Source organism: Tinamus guttatus, unplaced genomic scaffold (genome assembly GCF_059628265.1).
Source record: "Tinamus guttatus ecotype Peru unplaced genomic scaffold, ASM5962826v1 Tinamus_guttatus_pri_ptg000286l, whole genome shotgun sequence".
NCBI lineage: Eukaryota > Metazoa > Chordata > Aves > Tinamiformes > Tinamidae > Tinamus > Tinamus guttatus.
The window spans coordinates 865,437-879,459 of NW_028288820.1; the positions used below are offsets into that span (position 1 = coordinate 865,437).

The 14,023-nt window shown below is 40.6% G+C and overlaps 1 protein-coding gene and 1 pseudogene across 1 annotated transcript in view; one reads left to right on the forward strand and one right to left on the reverse strand.

Annotated features, from left to right (window-relative positions):
- The window catches only part of THADA (THADA armadillo repeat containing), a 159,831-nt gene that overhangs the window by 110,284 nt on the left and 35,524 nt on the right, over positions 1-14,023 (forward strand). The window contains exon 31 of the mRNA XM_088527415.1: positions 9,595-9,680. Coding sequence (XP_088383541.1) covers positions 9,595-9,680 — 86 coding nt within the window. The remainder of the gene's footprint in view (positions 1-9,594; positions 9,681-14,023) is intronic.
- On the reverse strand, positions 20-2,053 carry LOC148594204 (TATA element modulatory factor pseudogene; annotated as a pseudogene).

Below are 14,023 nucleotides of genomic sequence, written 5' to 3' on the forward strand. Positions count from 1 at the left end.
GCTATCCTCACATTCTGAGCTAAGAGAGTTCACTGCTCTTTTTTGATCGCCTTAACAGGGTCTTGCTGTTCCTCGGAGGGCCGTGTGGCCAAATCATACTAAGGCGACCAAATGTGCAAGGCCCACCCCTAGGCTGGGACGGAATGCCAGCCCAAGCTCGGTTCCCACATATCAAAAACCACCCAGTGGGAAGCTTCCTAGGCCGGATAGTTCCCGTATTGTGGGTAACATTTCTGTTACACCATTCCTTTTCCCCTCTTGCCTCCTCATGGGTTTTTGCATACTCATCTTTGAGACCTTCCAGTTCAACCTTGTATCTACTGTTCTCATTTTCCATTTTCTTCAGTCTGTTTCTCTCCCCTTCTAGTTGAGCCTGGAGACGAGCATTTTCTTGCCTTAAAAAAGACTATTCTGGGATTCAGTAGAAGTCATCTGAACTTTAGTAGAAAGAAGTTCTTCTGTTGCAGCCCGTTCTCTTTCGGCAGCTGCTGCCGAAAGGGCTTGAGATTCACCAAGTCTGTCGGAGGAGATTCTTTTCCAATTTTTCCCACAAGGAGGTTTGCGCTCCCAGTGTGGCTTGCAAATTTTCTATCTGCCGGAGCAGTGGCTGTGTAGCAGATGTAACACTTTGACTCGGTTCTTGGTTCCGACTCTCCTCTTCTTGCAGTCTCTGTTGTAGTTCACTGATTTCCTGCCGTAAGTAGTCCTCACTTCTTGCTACCTGTTGTTCTGCACGTTGCAGCGCTAGCCGCAGGTCTGCCACCTGAATCGCCAAAGCTTCTTGTTGCTGCCGTGCCTCATCCTGGGCCTTCTCCAAAGCTAAACCAAGTTCTTCCTTTGCCTTCATTTCCCGACTTAGGGCTGCCTCTTGTGCCTCACTGTCCTTTGTGGCATTAGCTTTATGAAGATCTGCAAGTTCCTTGTAAGCGCTGTTAAGTGCTGCCTGGACACTTCTGTTCCTTTCTTCAAGATCTTCCACCTCTGCCTGGAGCTTATTAAGATCCTTTTCTTGTCGCTCTGCAACACTGTTCAGTTGTTTAATACTGTCTCGATGCTGCTTCTCAAGATCCTCTTTGCCATCAAGTACCTGTTTTAAATACTGCAATTCCTCTTCCAGTTCCTTAATCTTTTTGTTCTGTTTTGTGTTAGTATTTTCTCTCTCTTTCTCCTTTGCTCTTAGTTTCTTAATAATGTTGGAATTGTGCAACTGCTGTTTAGAAAGCTTTTCTCCTTCTTCCATTAATCCTTTGATTTGCTCATCTTTTTCTTTCAGTAATTCAGCTGTTTCATTACAATTAAGTCTAGTAGCCAATTCTTTTTTAACATTCTTTACTTCCTTTTTAGCTGCATCCCTTTCTTTGCATGCAAGCTGGAGCTTCTTTTCAGCATCTGCTATTCGCTGAGCGAACTCCTCTTCAAGGGATGAAATGCTATTGCTCTCTTCCTTCATTCTAAGGATTTCATCTTTAAGGTTATCATAAGCTTCCTCCAGCCGTGCCTTTTCTTTACTAGTACTCAATAGCTGTGTTTCCCTCTTCTCTAGTTTAGCATGGGTGTTATTCTGGCATTGAGGACACCAAACTCGCCCTTCACTACAGTTTTTTCGGATATGACCCTTCCTTCCACACCTAAAGCACTTAGGGCCATTCGCGTTTTCCCTCTTTCCTTGGTTTCCTCTCTGGCCCACCAAAGGTTGTAGCGCAGCGGCTAAGACACGAAATGCTTGGGCTTGCTGCGCCGCTGAATCAAGCAATGCCTGCTGTACCTGAGCCCCTAAAAATGCTCCTGGGTTTCCCACACCCCGACGGGCAAGTTCTTCAAGCATCTCCTCGAGCGAAACCCCTTGTGGCAAAGTGACCAGAACATCCCTGGTGCGCTTATTAGCATTCTCAGCTGCCAAGGATTGAGCCATAAGTTTCCTTGTTTTCTCATCTAGCGTATCCATTTCCTCCAAGGCCTTAAGCAGGCGGTCAACGAATTCACCAAAGGACTCGTTCACACCCTGCTTAATTCCCACGAAGGAAGGGCCTTTCTTCTCCTCAGGTAAGGACATAAAGGCTGATAGGGCAGTTTGCGTCACCAGCCTTAACAGGATGGCAGGATATCACATTTGCGTGTCAGTACTGCCATACGGCCCCTGACCCAGCACCGTTTCAACCCGTAATCCCTCCAGCAGATCTCCTGGAGGCCGAGGTATGGCACATTCGCACGCTGCGTGGGCCGCCCACTGTCTTTCCCACAGTAGCAACTGACCAGGTGTCAAAATCAATTTCGCAATCTGTTGACAATCACTAGGGAGAAGCAAATCACTATTAAAGATATAGGATAATATCTGTCTGGATGGCTCACCTTTGACCCCCCAACGTGCCACCGTATCCCGTAACTGGCTCATAATTTTCCAGTCAAACGGATCCCACTTGCCTGCTCCCCCGCCTTGGCCATCTGGCTCAAAGGTCACTGGACACGCCACTCTCATGGCCGGCTCCCATTGACCATCCAAAATTGCATCTCTAATAACACCGGACCAACGAGAGGAGACCTGCAGACCCGACCCCCCACCGGAGGATCCAGACCACCCCTCGCATGTTTTTGGCTCAGCTGCCTGGACTTGATCGAGGGCCCTGGGGGCCTCCCGGAACAGTCGATCAGAGGGTTGGTCCCTGCACCGTTCCGGCGGCTGCTCCTGTGGCCAGTTCCCAGCTGTCCACGCCGGAGGCGGTGGCGCTGTAGGCTGTGCTGGCGACTTGGGAGTCGGAGCTGATCCAGCAGACGCAGGTTCCGGTGGCGGCAGCTCCAACAGGCGACAGGATTGTGACGGTCCTCCTCCAGTAACGCTGTCAAGCAGCTCCCTTGCAGAGCTCTTCGGGGTGGCAATAGCCCCTCGGCCAGGTGCGGCTCACGCCCCAAGTGAGACCTCGGGGGGCAGTTCCTCCGCTTTCAGCATCTGCATCGCCGCTGCTGCCATCCTCTTTTCAGCCTGCATACACTTGAGCTGATTCGCCACCTCACGCCAAGTATGACCCAGTTCTTTGGCAGTTTTGCTGCCCTCCAGAGTGGCTTCCCGTAATGAGTCCCCTATCTCACGCCACTCTGTTATACTAAAAACAAGTTGTGGCTCCTTTAAATGTCCTTTCTCACTCGCCCACTTAATCAGCTCATACAGCTTCTTCGTGCTCACTGCTGCCTCCCTTTTTGCTAATAAGTCCAGCAGCAGTTGTACAGCAGCTTCTCGCTCCATTTTGTACGTACACCGGGAGTTCTGCTTCTAGCCGTTACCCCACGCCGTCTTGCTGTGTGCGCATTCATGGCCGGCTTACCCGCTCCAGTCCACCTTCTATGTCGGGTCACTCGGCCGCCCCCGAACGTCGTCCTCCGGAATCCCGCACCGTTGTGCCAAGTCCCTGTACCGGTCAATTTGGTTGTCCCTGTGGTCCCTGTTCGGAATCATGTCCCTGTTCGGAATCTTGTCCCTGTTCGGGTGCCACTTGTTGCAGCTTGGAGCGTGTCAGGAATGCCAGACAACAACTTCATAGAAGCTGGAACTGACTTCGTTTATTTCGCGTTAAGGTATCACAGTATATAGCAATTCGCAAAGCAACATCTCGGTAGAGCATCAGTAATTGGTTACAAGCATTAACGTACTAACATATCATATGTTGCTAAGCCGTATCCAAGCGCCTAACCGCAAGATTTAAAAACAGCATCTCAGTCCTAGGAACTTCCTCAAGTATAGGAGACACTTCCTTAAAAGTTATTTACCGAAATTCAGTGATTCTGCACGTCAGCCTTTTCAGTCCAGGTTAAGAACGGTCAAAGGCACCCCCCTGTACAATGTCCCCCTACACAGGCCGCATACAGGAAAAATCTTGCAGCAGAAAGCAGGAGTGCTTTCCAGAGGCCTGCCGCGTTGCAGGAAGCAGGGAGATGGCATTCAGCATGCTGGAAACCTCAGGTTTGCTTCTCCATGTGCCAGCCAGAAGAGCTGAGGTCATGGGAGAGAAGGGAGGATTGTGAAATACAAAACACCAACTCTAATAGGCCCTGCCCCCATCTACCTTTAGGAAGTGTTTGGCTTAATCAAAATTCTTCCCTGCGGTTATGCCAGACCTAGAGGTGAAATTCCATACTGAATCCTGTGCAAAATGTCAACTCATCAGATTTTTTTTCCAAGTTCAGAAACACAAGGTTGTGCCAAAAGATTTTTCCAATAGCATCCTATGTTGTTAGCCAAAATATGATGTTCTGGAAAACTATCTGTTTTATCTGTTTGAAGCAGAAACTGCACCTAATATTCATAGTGGGGATCTGGAAGAATTCAGGAATTAAATTTGATTCCAGCAGGCTGATTTATTCTCTGCCAGATCAAATACCAAATTTGATACTTGTGGCACAGTATTTTTTTTCAGACAACTGTGTGTTATTTAAAGAGAAGTAAAGGGTGGTGTTTGCATGGCTTCTTTCTGTCTTAAAAGTTTATGTGATTTATAAGTCACATGAAGTGATGTTCCTTCCAGAATTTTTTGGTGTTTTTCAACCTTTTGGAAGGCATTTGTCTTCCCTAACAGTGGCACTTATCATTGAAAGGCTGTGGAAGGAGTAGGAAGTTTGTTTAATAGGTCGCTTTGGAAGCTGAAGTGTAAATAGTCACACAAGTCATTAGGTTGATTGTCGTCTTATTCACGAGGCAGCTGTGAATTAGTCTTTGGAAGAGTTGCCCTTTTAATCTTTCTAACCTTGGTTTCTGTACCCTGCCTTTTAAGATCGTGTCCTGAACAGTTTGGGACAGAGTACAGGAATTTTGAGGAGGCTTTGTAATTTGCAGAGTTTTGCCTGCGTTTTTAGATTTGCCTAATTCATAAGTGAAATCTTTTCGTGAATTTTTAAAGATTGGAGCTGACGTTTACGTGCATGGTGTACTTACCCTGAAAAAATGTTTGCTCACATTTCGTATAGTTATTTATTATTTTAGAGTGGCCAACACTATGATGTATCTGTTACGTACTGTTAGGAGGAAACTTTGTTGGCTCTGTTGTGTTACTTATTCCATAAAGTAATATTCCATTTTGACAAATGAGTCTGGCTGTATTCATAAAGTATCATCGGTTGGAAGATAAGAAATTTTTAAAACCCTTCTGAAAGTTTGGAAGATGCAAAACACAGCTTTTCCGAAAGCTTTTACAAAAGTTTTTTTTTAAGGTATGCCTAACATAGCTATCTAAACTACAATATCTATAGCTAAAGCAATCCACAACAAAGATATACTGAGTTTTTTAACAGACATTGACTGGCAGGTTGCATTTGAAATTTATTAAAATGAGTATTTGTTGTCTTAGCTTGATTAATATACATACTTTTATTTTTATGTCATTAGATGTTTCGTAAGTATCATAAGTTATTGCATATTTAGAGTTCTGCTAATAACTTTTCAACATCTGTTTCTCGATGAAGAAAGAATATGAGCAAAGTTAAGTACCTCTTAGGAAAATATCAAATTTCCATTGACCTGAATAACTGAAAAGTAATGTTATAAGCATTAGCAAACAATTTGGTTTTAATAATCATAAGTCATCTGATCTAAAATGTCATTTTAAAGTTGGGATTTGTGAGAATAAAATGAGAATCTGCAAAAGGTGTGCACGAGAATTTTTTTAGTATGAGTGCTATATAAAGGAGTTTTGGCCATACTAGCTATTATAGCTATTATATATATAATATATATTATAAATATATATATATATTTCTATACAGAAATCTGTATGTTTATAAATGGTGTCCTGGAATATGAGTAGAAATATAAGTAGAAATGATGCATAACAACGTATACAGACCTTAATAATTAGAGTAGCAAGAGGCTGTATATTTAATTTAAGTCTTTTCCAAGTGTTCTGACGGAAGTGAAGCCAAATGGGTGAGCTGTCTATGCTTTCAGCTCCCTGTTGTTTCCCTTGGAAAATGAGATAGTTTGCTTCGTAATTCATTAATGTTGATTTTCTTTAAAATAAGCAGTAATATAAGAGAAACTGAATTTCAAAACTTAAGCCACATGTTTCTGATACCGTTGAAACCAGGTGTGTAAGCAGGGTATGCAGAAGGTCCATGATCAAATGCTGCCTGTTTCTAGCAATAAATGACAGTTTGGTTTGTGTCAGAGTTGCCATCCAAAATAAGCAAACAAATGACTGTCTTAAATTGAGCATGGCTTAACTATAAAAGGCGAATCAAACTTCTTTTTAAACAAAATATTTGCACAACTCCAAACTGTGAGATTCTAGGATTGATTTCCTACAGAAACCTCAGTTGCAATCAGTGGTACTTAGAGATGGTAAAGGTAGAACAAAAATCAAAGAGTTTCCAACATTATTGTACATTCCAAAGCCAGCTGTAAAAAAAAATGCAACATTGCACATCAGGTTTCTGAACCTGGCAACTCAAATTTACATTTACAGAGTGGGAATAGCTTGTGAAGGGTTTGCTTCCTGAATCACATACCGGGCCATTTCTTGTTCAAAACAAACAGCTTATTGTTACTCCAACGATAGAATATTCTCTAGCTGCTAACTTGGGCTTCTTCAAAGAAATTTGAATGAGAGCCTGTGGATTTAAAAGGACTATTTAGTTTCATTAACCTCTTTCTCTTAAAAATTTCCCTTGGCTCTGACAAATAAGAGGTTTCTTTTTGCAGGTCACTTCTACTCTTTTCTAATCTAATATTCATATGCCAGAATTGAAAATATAACTGCAATGAAGCCTGACTACCCTACCCCCAAATATTTGTTCAGCTTTAATGATACAAAATTGGCTAGTTGTGGAAGACTTTATTTTAAAGGTCTAATCCAGAAATCATCCTTAATATCTCAAAATTAATGATAAACAAATGACTTTTCAGATTTCTATCTGAAGTTTAACCAAATTAATTTTTAAAAATGAGACCTTTCCCCACCTTGAAGATACCGTTATAGTGGAGCTCTGGAGCTTTGGGAGACTTAAAAATAAATGAATAAAAAAAAAATAAATAAGCTTCTATAGACTCCTTAAAACCTTCATTCTCCCTTAATATTTTTGACTTAGGTTGTTTCAATCACCTTGCATCTTCCCTGGATTTTCATGATGATCTACATGGGACACAGGTTCTTTCCCTAGGCAATTGCTGACTTTCTTTTCATCTGGGCAGCTAGTATCTAACAGCAGCGTGAAGGGGTACTGGCAACTTCAAAATAAGCTTCTGAGTGCAGTGAGGTCCCTGCAGTAGGTTGACTGTAACATTTGAATTTTGAGTCCAAAGGGAAACAAAAAATCGCAGCATAACTTCTGAAAGGATTTTATTGCTCCTGGGCATGGCGTACAAGGTGGACATGGGGTCCTTGGTACCAGCTGTTTGACTTCACAGATATGCTGTTGCACCAAACTCCTTGCTAAAGTGAACACAACATTTCCTTAATGAGGAGCCCCAAAGCTACCCTGCTGTTAGCATCTATTAGTAGTTCGAATCTTGCTTTCATAGGCACATTATATTTCTGTTTGAGCATACCCTTGGTGCAAGACTCCTGCCATTCTGAGCTCTGTTCTCTGCAGAGTCAGATACAGTCTGTCATCTGGAGTAGGCATCTGAGGTGTTTGTTTTCGTGAATATCCATATGGGAAGTGAGCTAATTTGGGGGATTTGGACCAAAAAGGAAGGAACAGATGCCTGCAGCTCACACCCTTGCTAGTGCTATGACTTCTTTGTTTGGAGAGAGATTTTCTACAGAGCTTGTTTACAACAGCACCAGTTTATTTGGATATCTGTGTTAAAAAAGAAACATTTTGTACTCTCTCCATTCTCATTGTTTAAGTTTTGCATAAAAAGGTCATTTTAAATACTGCACAGTGCATCATTTGAAATGTTCAGCATGTGGTTTTTGGCTGCCAGGTCTATTATGCAAATAAAAATCTTGATTATCTTTAAACACTGAGCTTTTTTCTATGTTCTGAACAACTGAAATTTCTTGGTTTTGGAAATCTGGACTTCCTGTTCTATCTGTCTGGCATGTATGGTTGGCAATTCACTAACATCACCAGAGCCATGGACGAGGTCAAGAACAAATGTTTGGCTTGTTCTAAAGTAATATATATATATGTATTTCAAAATCAAAAAATGAATATGTGTACACTCAAAATTATGTGGTAAATGCTTAAAAGCTGGACCGGAATAAAACACATTTCGGTATTGCTCTTGTCACTTCCTCAGTAGTGATCGCATCAGCGTGTTTTCCCAAGTCACAGTTTGCAGGTTGGAAATTTGTTTTCTGATGAAATGATGGAGTAAGTGAGTTTTCAGTTTTTGTAGGCTAGATAGAGTGAAGTAGGCCCGTCGTGTGTGTCATCTTAATTTAAATCTCCCTCATGGCTGCTTAGTCCATCTTACAGGAAACTGAGCTTCTCCTGGCTGGCTGGCTGCCTCACTGGCCTGTTATTTGCTTTTTTTGTGGGTTGAACTTCGTAAACCCATAAGCCCAAGACACAGATAAGAGCTTTGCTTAGAGGAGTGTTTCAGGTAGCAGTGGTCCTTTTAATTTAGGCATAGCCTAACTCCTCCTTAGGCAAAACCAGCTGCAAAAATCCTACACCAAAAATTATTTGATTTCCATGTCATGGGCATGTATCTTTATAAATTTGCCGAAGTTATTTTTCCTAGAATTTTAAAGATGTTATGGAGTCAAGAATGTCTGTTGGAACATATTTAGTTAACACTTTTTTGAATGAGTTTCAGCTGTAAAGATAAGCATACAAAGTAAGTGCCAGACCAAATAAAAATGAAGTATTGAGCAGAATTAGTCATACTTAAAACTTGTACTGCTTGCTTCTCAGAGGTTTTGTTTTAGTGCATGTACCTTTGACTCATCTGATTAATTTCTGGTTTTTGAACTGGATGTCCTGTTCACGTATTAAGTTGTGTACCAGAGAGAGTTTTTTTGGATGAAACATGAAGTGGTAAAAATGAAGATATTAACCTAATTTTGACTTTTCTAATTGAAAACAAAATGCTTATTGTTTGTGGTTTGAATAAGTACACCAGAATGTAGACCAGTGGATATCGCTCATGTACAAAATCCTCAATACTGATTTTCTTTGGGGAAAAAAACATAATTTAAAAAACTTGTGAGCCTCTGGGGTCTTCATCAAAGCAGTGGTAGAGGTACGGCTAATAAAAGGATGTAGTAGATACCTTTCATAGGGATTGTTTTTTTCTTACGAACTCAAAGACTGAAAGTCTGGTGTTTGATAAAGCAGTTAAAAGCACACATTACATTATCTGTAAACAAAATGAAGATGTACTAATTGCCAAAGCAAGCTGATTCATCCAATTATAATAAATTATATAAGCTGGAATTTGTGGAAATGGATGGAGGAAACCTGATGTTATTTAGTCTGCACCAGGATATGAAGCTTACCAGTAGCTGATCTTTATTAATGAGGCAAAATATAGTTAAGCCCATTTTTCATATAGCAGTTGACATTTGCATTGGTGCACTTTTCCAAGTTGCTGATGCTTTACTAGTTGTGTCTAAGCACAGATTTTATAAGGATTTAATCTCTAGTAACTGAATTTTCCAGACCAAATCCTTGTTTGGTGACTCGAGCTGCCTATATTGATGTCCTTGTGATGCTGAATACTCATCTGGGGAAGTTTCAAATACCAGGTAAGTCAAAAATACTGCTATATAAATCAGATTAAATTTCTGTGAGGAAATTTCTGATCTGTTTTGTATCTGGAGAAGCAATAATACATTACCTGTACTCACGGCATCTGCTGAATGCCAGAGTCCTTTGGGTATTTCAGCTGTTTTGTATAAAAGGGCCATTAATTCTGCCTTGCGGGAGCTGGTTCTGGAGACTCTTGATGAGATAGATGAGATACTGTTCGCTGCCAAACGTTGAATCTTGATTTTTTTGCAGTATTTCTAATTCTAGAACTTTATTAAAACCACCACCACAACAACAAAACAATCTCTTCCAGCTTTCCAAAATGTGTTACTGGTGCCAGACTGGAAAAACAGAGTGTTACTCTCCCTTTCTGATCTTTGGCTTGGGATTTGCCCAGAGACGTCAAACCATTAGTCTCTGCACATCTGGTACTGGCCACTGTTTGCAATGGGCTGCAGGCTTTGTGTGCAGGAAGGAGCTTCCTATGCAGAGCATTCCAAGGCAGCTTCCAGGGAGAAGTTTTTTTTCTGACTCCTGAATGTTTGTTTTGGATGGGCCATATCTACTATCTGTAATTCTCATGTTATATGAGTATATACTTATTTTTGTTATTTGTATGAAATACAATGTTTTAAAATTCTGATAAGCAATTGGTCTTGGTGATAATTTTTAGCAATAAATTAGAAAGAATGTGGCACATTTAAGAAGTAATCTGGATTTGTCATCCTTCATCTTCATTTGAAAACTCCTTTGTTAAAGATGGCTCTTCTATAGAATATTAGTTCTTTCATATGCTTTTTTATCAGAACCCTCTACATCTGTTCATCTCCTTTGTAATATGAATCATCCCAGTCTTTTGTCATTCTCGTCATATGAAGCTTTTTTCATTTACTTCTGATTATTCTCATCACTCTGTATTCCCTTTCATGACAGAGAAGACAGTATTCTGGCTGAGGGCTCCTCATTTGCTTAGTCAGTGAGCATTGTATTACCTTCATCAGTCTCTTTCCTCTTCCTTATAGCTTTTGTTTTGCTGCTCTGACAGTTTTTAAGTAATTGCTGCACACAGGCAAAAGTCTTTATTGACCACTCCATGCCAGGAAACTCAGAGTTTTTGGTCGTGTCCCTGACCAGTGGAGGACAGTGAAGGACCACAGCATGCTGTGGCTGTATTACAGACCATAACAAATTCATTTATTTTTCAAAACCTGTGTGGACTGCTACATGTTAGAAGAATTTCTGTAGAAGGCAGTTACTTTTGCAGACTCTCTGCTCAGGAATAATTTGTTAACATTGCTTGCTTACATTTCTGTATTTAAAATTGTATGTGCCAGACAGTATCTACTAGGAGTAGAAACCTAGAATGGAGAGAAAAAAAAAAAAAAAAACACCTTTAAAAACTTGAAGCTACATTAGGCACAATGTAATATATGAAATGCAGAAGCCCTTTTGAAGTGAGGGTGTAGTATGTTTATATTAAATACAATCTGAGTGTCCCTCGACAAGCAAAAGAAAGGCTAAACTCAGCAGTAAAATATGAATGTTTTGAGTCCCACACTTAAATATTCTGTAAGGAATAGTTACTAACTGAAGCTTTATACTTGTCTCAAATTAAAAGTCTTACTTATGTATGTGTATCTCTGGTTACGAGCCAATTTTTCTCATTTTAATCTTGATTTGTAAAGTTGTTTCAATGAATAAAGGGCAAAGGACAGATCCAAATAAAACTGTTGCTTGATGTGTTTATCTAAGAGGCCCCAGGAAGTGCTGTATATGAGCTCCAGGCCACAGGCTGCACTGATTTTCATCGACGCAAACGGGAATGCAATGTAATGAGCCTGCAACTGGTTAAAATCAGACCACTTCTAATTGATTATGTCTGTCTAAAGGGGCTACAATTACAAAGAGATTTTCAGAGTACAAACCTGCCTAGTCCTTTCCTTCATTACGATTATTTTCTGTAAGTGATTTGTTGTGTTCAATTAATAAAATCTGTCTCCTAAAGTGCAGGACAGCTCTGAAGGAATTTACTTCACAAATTCAAATCAGTTTACAATGTGAGTAAGGAAGACAGGCAATAATGGATACCAAAAACCTATTGTCCAACTAAAAAATTATTGCCACCCAAATGATGATTATTTACTTTAAAACAAACAGTAATAACAAAAAACCCCTAGTTAGTCTGATTTGCTGCTTTGGACAGAAGTGTTGCCTGAGTAATGTCATTGCAAAATATCAATTGTTTTTCCTCAATTGACGTGTAAAATCTAGATCCTTTTTTCAAGCTTGGTAAGCCAGAGCACCTTATGGTTTGGGTAGACTATAGAGAATGCCATGGTAATGTAACTTACAGGAATAGTTTTTATCCTTTTGTCAGCTACCAAATGCAATTGGAATAGGAAGAAAATTGAATCAAACAGCTTATTAAAAAAAACGAAAAGTTTAAATATGTAACTATAAACACTATTTTTGCCTTTATTGGGAGCAAGTGAAAGTTCTTACTTGATCTAGGATTGTTTGATGAGTTAATGCCTACTTTCAGAATTAATTATGGTTAATAAGTTCTGGCACATTTGTTCCTCTAAAGTTTTGATACACTGTGTTTAGAGTAATTATTTTTATTGGCTTGAAATCCCACCTGTCCAATGTCTTTCCAGTCTACTGGGTAGAACAATACATTCTTCTTCCAGGTGATGTTCTGGCACTTGTACCCTGCTAAAGAGCTGTTAAATTATTCCTCAAGACATGCAGCAGCACTGTGTGGTGGGTAGGTGGTGTAGGAACAGAGGTCGGTTCCAAACACTTCACTTACTTACAGTTTTCCTGCAAGAAGCAAGGAACACTAAGAGGGGAAGGATGCCTCAGAGTCCTGATGAGATGGCCAAAGGGGTGCCAGCTCAGGTGTATATGTTCATAAATTCACAAGTCTGGATCAGTGGGAGTCAAAAGGAGAAGTCTGTCAGGCTGCAAGGTTACAGATCCACATGCCTGACTAAGGTTAGACACTACACTTTTTTTTTGTGAAGCAATCAGAGATGGGCCTTGCCAGAGACAGAATATCAGACTATAAGCAGACTGTATGTTGATAGGCTGTTTTTATCGACAAGGTTTCTCTATTTCGTTGAATGTGTGAGCTTTTGAAAGGGCCTGTCACAATCCTGCTTGCTTTCAGATCTCCTCTTGGAAATCGGTGTTGAATCCAAGCAGCTCCCATGACTGTGATCCAGTGGAATTGGCAGCTCAGGAGCCAGAGCAGGAGGTGGCAGTGAACACTCAGCTTTGGAGGGCTCATCTGCTTTGTACCAGTTGAAGAATGCCACAATACAACATGTTCAATTTTCTTGCTTGATGGCTTTTCAGAGCAATTTTCTGATAGCACTTTGTCAATTCATGGAATGAAAAATTGATTCAACTCAACTAAAATATACTTGGCTAATATACTTGACTAATAACTTTACTAATAACTTTACTTGACTAAGCACATTTTATATGGAGTTGTGTTCAAAAACAGGCACTTGTCTGTAAAGCATTATATTGCATCTGTAAAGCAAGTCAACATAAAGTAGGATAAAGAACAGAAATCTGGGAAAAGATGAGAGAAAAATTGCTAAAGATTCAGATGACAGTGCCTCATGTTTGCAGTCTTGGATTGTATTGCCAGTACTGATGCTTAGTCTCTGATGATGTTGATGATGTGCCTGGTTGTCTTTAAAAGCAAAGCCCCTCACACAACACGCTTGTTGATACTGAGAGCTGTCAAAACTGGCAGCAGTCTAGACAGCCACTGTAAAATTACCTAATCCAACAGAAATGCATAATCATACTCCTGTACATCAACTGGTAAGGGGGTGAAACAAGCTGAGCTTTTAAATATAGAAGAAATTCAAATGATTTCTGTCAATCTCAAGCATATTGTATAATCTCTGAGATCTCTGGCAGTTTGCTGATGGCATGTTAGTTCCTGAAGAGGGAAGTTTTTCTCTCTTTGAATCATAGAATCATAGAATCATAGAATGCTTAGGGTTGGAAGGGACCTCTAGAGATCATCTAGTCCAACCCCCCTGCATACGCAGGGACACCTAAAGCACGTGGCACAGGACTGCATCCAAGCGGGTTTTGAAGATCTCCAGAGAAGGAGACTCCACAACCTCTCTGGGCAGCCTGTTCCAGTGCTCTGTCACCCTCACTGTTAAGAAATTTTTCCTTAAGTTCCTATGGAATTTTTGATGTTTCAGTTTCCGGCCATTTCCTCTAGTCCTATCAGTGGCCACCACTGAAAAGATACCATGACCGTCCTCTGCACTCCCTCCCTTGAGGTATTTATATACACTGATTAGAT